Source organism: Salvelinus sp. IW2-2015, unplaced genomic scaffold, assembly GCF_002910315.2.
Source record: "Salvelinus sp. IW2-2015 unplaced genomic scaffold, ASM291031v2 Un_scaffold3006, whole genome shotgun sequence".
NCBI lineage: Eukaryota > Metazoa > Chordata > Actinopteri > Salmoniformes > Salmonidae > Salvelinus > Salvelinus sp. IW2-2015.
This window is the reverse complement of record NW_019944298.1, coordinates 17,655-24,331: the sequence shown is the minus strand read 5'-3', so window position 1 is coordinate 24,331 and position 6,677 is coordinate 17,655. Positions and strand designations below refer to the sequence as shown.

General features: G+C 47.0%; 1 protein-coding gene across 2 annotated transcripts in view; it reads right to left on the bottom strand.

Annotated features, from left to right (window-relative positions):
* Nucleotides 1-6,436, bottom strand: part of LOC112075149 (SLAIN motif-containing protein 1) — a 10,464-nt gene extending 4,028 nt beyond the window's left edge. The window contains exons 1-6 of one of the 2 annotated variants that reach the window (XM_024142184.2): nt 5,820-6,436; nt 4,822-4,955; nt 2,318-2,449; nt 1,761-1,868; nt 869-1,018; nt 54-428 (exon numbers count right to left, since the gene is read on the bottom strand). In XM_024142184.2, coding sequence (XP_023997952.1) covers nt 54-428; nt 869-1,018; nt 1,761-1,868; nt 2,318-2,449; nt 4,822-4,955; nt 5,820-6,235 — 1,315 coding nt within the window. In that variant the 5' untranslated portion in view covers nt 6,236-6,436. The remainder of the gene's footprint in view (nt 1-53; nt 429-868; nt 1,019-1,760; nt 1,869-2,317; nt 2,450-4,821; nt 4,956-5,819) is intronic. The other variant, XM_024142185.2, reaches the window with a different exon arrangement.
* Nucleotides 6,437-6,677: the final 241 nt, after the last annotated feature.

The window sequence follows — 6,677 nt, the reverse complement described above, 5'->3', positions numbered from 1 at the left end:
CATTTTCTCTAATGAACGCAACCCAAGTGCCTGCATGGGCCAGGCCTGCTCACCTGATCCAGGCCTGAAGCCCTGTTGTTCGGGTGTGTAGGTGCTGAGTGTGGGGCTGGCCAGGGCCTGGGGTTGGGGTGGGGGCTGATAGGAGAATCCTCCAGAGGGGTACTGAGGGGTGGAGGGGCTGGAGAGGCTGGTTGTGCTCCTCCTCCAGTCCCGTATGCTGGAAAAGGTGTGGGAGTGGGAGAGTCCGCGCTGCAGGGTGGGTCCCACACGGGTCAGACGGGGCTGGGGAGGAGGTAGCTGGCCGTACTCTTCCTCATCCTCTTCCTCCTCCAGGTCGGCCTCGCCGCTGTGCTGAAGGGAGAGGAAGGAGAAGCTGGCGCTGCGGCGATTGATGGAGGTGGGGGTGGTGGCGTAGTCCTGACGAAGACCTGAAGGAGGGGGAAATACGGACAAGCGCAAACACACAAACACGCACGCGCACACAATCAGTCGTCACCTTCTGCGCCTGAGGTTAAGGTTAATAAAGCCTGGATGAAGTCTGAGGTCTTGTATCACGTTAGTGTTAGAAGGGAGAGAAGGACAGAGGAAAATAAGGAGAGAGAGGAACAATAAAGGGCAAGAATATGGCCAGGAATCCAAGACCACTTGAACTGACCAGTAACAACTCTGGGCCATACTTTTAATCTTGGGGCCCAGAGTTATTCCCTTTCAGGTCACCTGCTCAATAGTTAATAATAGTTCTGATTTATAAATCCTTTCCCACACTTTTACATAGAAAGGGGGGAGAACTCACCTCTTACTATGTAAAACAATATATAGTCATAACTATGTGACGTCAACAGTTTTTAATAAAGGGTGAGGGACTCACTGTCCTCCTGCAGACGAGCCATGACCTGGACGTCAACAAGGTCCTGTAGCTTGTATCCCTGCGTGATAGAGTCATCCTCCAGCTCTGAGGCACTGAGCTCACTGTCCATGGAAGACTGGGGGCTGAGGAGGAACCGCCGGAGGCTGCGGCCTTCAGCACACAACAACACAGTTCAGAGGTCAGATCACAGACAAATTACATTGCAGAGATTTTACATTAACAATGAACACAAAGAAAACTGACCAGATGAAAAGCAAGATTAGTTTAGATAGAGGTACACTGGCAGCAAAAAAASATCACTCTCCCTTTAAGAAACATTGCAGAGTCACTGTTAGTAGGGAGGCCACGTCATGGAATTGTGCCTTTGGTGATAGAAGCACCACAAATCCCAGACAAAGCTAGAAAAGGCCATATTGTGTTTATGGCCACTCCAAGCCCCCATGGCCATTTTCCATTATGGTCGCCAACCAGGTCCCACAGGCTCGACCTAGCTGTGTGACATGTGGCGCTTCCATCACCAAAGGGACTATTCCACTCAAGTCTGTCCCCTCACCATCCCACTATGTTGAACTTCACATGGCAAACACCTGAAGCAGCAGAAACTGAACACACACTGAAACGCTCCTTCTCTTGCCGTGACAAATGATGACCTTAGGGGCTTCTTAATAGTCTATAGTGGCTTCCTCTCCTCTCTTCTTGTGTCCACCTCTGTTCTGATCTGACAAGACAGCCAGTAGGTGAAACTTAAGGTGTTTCACCTGTCCATATCTCTAACATCAGCAGGAATGAAGGAGAGGAGACAAGGAGAGGAAGCTCTTTCAGACAGACTATTGAGATGCAAACCTTGACATGACATACAGACTGAGCCAACGTGGGAGCGAGCGAGGCTTACTGCGATTAGCTGAGTGATTGGCTGGGAGGAATGTGGGAATTCTCTCAGCCTTCCCTACAGGAGTCAGGGACAGGTGGAGGAGAGGATGGAGGGGTGAGGAGAATGAGGCTGACGGAGGGAGAAAGAAAGGGAGGGGAAGGAGACAGGATAAGGGGGAGAGAAAGAGAGAGTCATGGAGAGTTGTTTTAATGGAGAAAAAAGAAAACTATTCCAATGAAGAGACTGTGGTATTTTTTTCAATTGTGAAATACCATGTTTAAGAAGTAATCGTGGATGGAGTAGCCCTCGTGTCTAAGGACCAGGGGTTTTCCTCGCCTGGTGAACTGATCAGGAGAGTTGAGTTTCTGCTCAACACAGCCCAGGATTTTTCTGCTCAATATGGCCCTGATTCTGCTCAATAGGGCGCAGAGTATTCCTGCTCAATAGGGACAAGAGTTTCTCCTGATCAGGTTGCAAGGTTGAAAAAMCCCTAGTTCAACTAATGCCATATGGTAATATTATGGTAACATTATGGCAATCTGTACCCATGTCACATAGTAATCTGTGTGTGTATTTACCAGGTCTGTCAGCGGGTGGAGGGGTGGAGCAGGACCTGGAGAACGAGGCACTGAGGGGGGACACTCCAGCTACACGTCTCAGGGGGAGGGCAGGGGAAGAGTGGCTGGAGAAGACCCCCCGCCACCTATGGACTACGCATGGGAGGTAGGAGGAGGAGGAGGGAGCGAAAAAGGCAATGTCATACTGTACTGTATCGGACCACCCCCAAAACACACACAGCTGTCAGTGCTTTCCGGGCCCCTCACAAGGAACAGAGGTCAGCAGTGTGAAGCGGTTGTTTACCTCACACCCAGCACGTCACATTGCTGTGACAGTCACAGAACCACTATTCAGTAGCAGCCAGGGAACACATCTGCTGTCCAATGCCCAGGAGACAAAGCTGCATTCACAACCCTCACACACACACACTGCTCAACACACCCATTCAGCACAGGCCAGGACCAGGGACGGAGCAGCGACCACACACACACCTTCTGATATATATTCATAGAGGAGACCTACAGTAATGAACACGCGCTAAACAAATATCCCAGCAATCTATCTAGAGGAGGTGTGGTGGATCAAAAGCACAGAGAGAGAAGAATGAATAATAAATGTGGCAGAGCTGAGAAAGCAAATCATCCCTCTTTCCCTCTGTGTGGTGGTTCGGCTGTGTGGTGGTTCGGCTGTGTGGTGGTTCGGCTGTGTGGTGGTTCGGCTGTGTGGTGGTTCGGCTGTGTGGTGGTTCGGCTGTGAGCTGCTCAACGCAGCGCTGCATATATATCCCTGCACCACAGGTAGAGGGGTTATGTTATACCTGTCACTGAGAATATAAACCACTTAGCAGCATCGAGGCGAGATGCCTTTCATGTAAACACGGTAACCATGGTTACCCCTCTGGTTGCCGAGGGAGGCCCTGTGAACRTAGCAACAGGCAGATAGTAGGTCAAGTGTGAAAGCAGTGGAAGGCTTATATACTTGTCAAGCTGTTGCATGACAAGTATATTATATGAACGCCCAGTTAAATTGGATCTAATATGCAAAAACATATCAATACATTTGATACTTTTCAAATCTATAATAGTAAAAAGAAATACAATTAAGCTGATGTGTGTGTTCACTCTAAGTTGTTGAAAGTGACGCACACAGACAGTTGCGGCCAGTGCTTCACCTCTCATTAAGAGCTTAGAGGACTAAAGCTGTATTAATACATTACCTTCAGCGAAGACCGTGGGAGACGTCACATCACATCTATTTACTCTTCCACTGTCCTGTTTCACACCACACCACAGCTTCCTCTCAGACATTAACCCAAGGTAACCCAGGAGTAGAGTCATTAACCCTGACGTTACGGATAAATTCCCAAAGTCGGCCACTCATAGCTTCACTTTACGGCCACCCATTCATTCTCATTTGACCCGGTCACCTCTCCACTGCAACCCTTCTTCAGGTAGAGGCTGTGAATTAGAACGTGATCTCTATCACCTAACCAGGTGAAATGAATGCACTCACTGTCATAACCATGGTGCGAATGTGTGGGTCTGTAGGTTTGTATACGGCTGTCTTTACAGGAGTGACTCCGCTTGTGCGTGACCACCGTGCGTAGTTTAATGACGCCGGTCGTGTGCGTAGTTTAATGACACCAGCGCTGTGCGGAGTTCAATGTAGCCCGTCGTGTGTGTAGTTTAATGTAACCAGTACTGTGTGTAGTTTAATGTAACCAGTACTGTGTGTAGTTTAATGTAGCCTGTACTGTGTGTAGATTAATGTACCAGTACTGCTTGTGCTAGTTTAATGTAACCAGTACTGTGTGTAGTTTAATGTAACCATACTGTGTTGTAGTGGTAAATGAACCAGTGCTGTGTGTAGTTTAATGTAACCAGTACTGTGTGTAGTTTAATGTAACCAGTACTGTGTGTTAGTTTAATGTAACCATACTGTGTGTAGTTTAATGTAGCCTGTACTGTGTGTAGTTTTAATGTAACCAGTACTGTGTGTAGTTTAATGTAACCAGTACTGTGTTTAGTTTAATGTAGCCTGTACTGTGTGTAGGTTTGTCATAGTGTAGGCCTTACTGTGGTAGTTTAATGTAGCCTGTCTGTGTGTAGTTTAATGTAACCAGTACTGTGTGTAGTTTAATGTAACCAGTACTGTGTGTAGTTTAATGTAGCCTGTACTGTGTGTAGTCTAATGTAGCCAGTGCTGTGTGTGACTAGTGACTGTCTGGCAAGGTGCTGTACTTTTACCTCAGAGTCCAAAATAGTCTGGAGTTTGCTGGTTACATAATCCTGAGAGACTTGAGGACCTGTTTCACACTGTGCTCAAGGCATCACAGTGCTAGCCTCCCCCTCACCTCCATGTACCCACACACACAGTAAAGTAGAATCATAACCATCTGTTGAAAGAAAGTCTTTGAAAACAAAACGTTTCGTCAGGTTGATAGAAACCTATGGTCTATTATATAGCCATCCATCTATCAATCCATCTACCATTTTCAGTCCCTAGTTTCCACCCCTCCTCATACCTTGGTCCAACCTGAGGCACAGTGAGCGGGCAGACTCCACCTCTGTTCTGGGGCTGTCCAGGACCTGTCTGCTCCACTGGAGGGGGGTAACAGGGCTCTCCCCCCACAGCCGGGCCTTGGCTGACACATACAGCCTGCAAGGAAGACAGGATGAGAGCTAGAAGAGGAGGAATGAAGAGGCTTTTACTGCCCTATAGTCCCATATCAACCCTTATGGGCCTACAGGGAAGACTGGTTTCGGATTAGGGATACGTTTTCCAGTTTTACTATGATCCCAAAAATGTACATCAAGCCAAAACCTCACATAGGACCTGAGAATAKAATCATATTGATTGTAGCCAACAAGTGCAAACCGTGGCGCATAGTGTGGAGCAGCCAATTCTAACTGCAGTCCAAAATTGGTGTTGGGCACTATAATGGATTTGACATAATAAAGAATGAGTCAAAAGTAGAATGTCACCTTTAATCAGCGGATATTCTTATGCATACGTTTTACCACTAAAATAATAACACTTTGTGTGTCCAGTCGTCCACCTCCAAGTCGACATGTCTCAGACTGATGCAGTCTAGCCTCCATTTCAACAGGCACATTTTCACAGAGCACAGTGGCCGTCTGCTCATTCATAATCGTTGACTATGATAATTGCAACACATCGATGTTTTGTGTTTGCTAAAGAAAAATCGAATGATATTGGAACAAGTGTCAGCTCCATATTTCTGTCCAATTTGCCCCGAAGGTGTGGCTTTGTTGTCGTATATCATTCCTAATAGGATTTGAGTCTCATTTGCAGGTACATCATTATATTCCATAGGCCTACGTCTACCAGAGTAACAGTCACATATCCTATAAAATAAACAGAACACTGCATCACCATCATATATGACAGGTCAATTGTCATATGCAAATAAGGACTGCAAGTTTCAAAGAAATCTGTCAGATTAAATTTGCCACCTGTCAACTACATTATACAAACCATTGCACATTGTGAAATAGTTACCAGGTAGCTTCAGAGTCTTCATTAGAGAATACAACATCTAGGTCCAGAATGTCCACCTCATCCAGAACCGTAAGTTCCATATAATCAGCCTCCGTCTCGAGAGCAGTATCAACATAATGTGAATGTAAATATTCGAACGGTTCGTCCAACGGGAAAAATGACTCCAAGGAAGACTGGCACAGTAGCGTCGGTAACGGACTAGGTATGCAGTAGCTCCCGGCCATGTAGGCCGGRGAGGGAGGTAGAATGTGGGGGCTGCCAGTGCAGCCGTTCGCCCGCGTCCTCAATTGCTCATTTTGCCGCTCCAATTTCCGAACCAGCTCTTGGAGCTTTTTCACCTCCAGTTCGGCGTTCGCGGCATTGCTGTTGCCGTTGAYATCCGTCATTATCTGGGGGTTCATCACTGCTGCATCCATYGGATGGAAAAGTACAAATACCCGATATATTTTGTATTAAATGGTGGACGGGGTAAGCTACACTCAGTCTCAGCTCACCCGTTGCCCACACTSTGATTTGGGTATGGGTTGTATCTCGCTTGCTCTAGTGCCCATCAGGACTAGAGCATTCAGATGCCGCCCATGTCATCCAATGAGGGATGGTGGCGTGCTACAGACGGTCTCCACCCCCAAAGTGCCGAGTCCACCGCGGGAACTGTTGCCTAATKAGTGATTTCAGGACAGGTGCGTGCAAGCGTTCTCTCCTCAAACTTCACAGTTGTGATTGATAAGTGACAATTATTTGTTTGACCACAAAGACAATGCACAACACATTGCCTTTGTCCGTAAAGAAACTGCAACATTTTTCTTTCAAATATGTTTATTAAAAAAGAATGAGAGATTACGTCCAAAGTGAAAATAT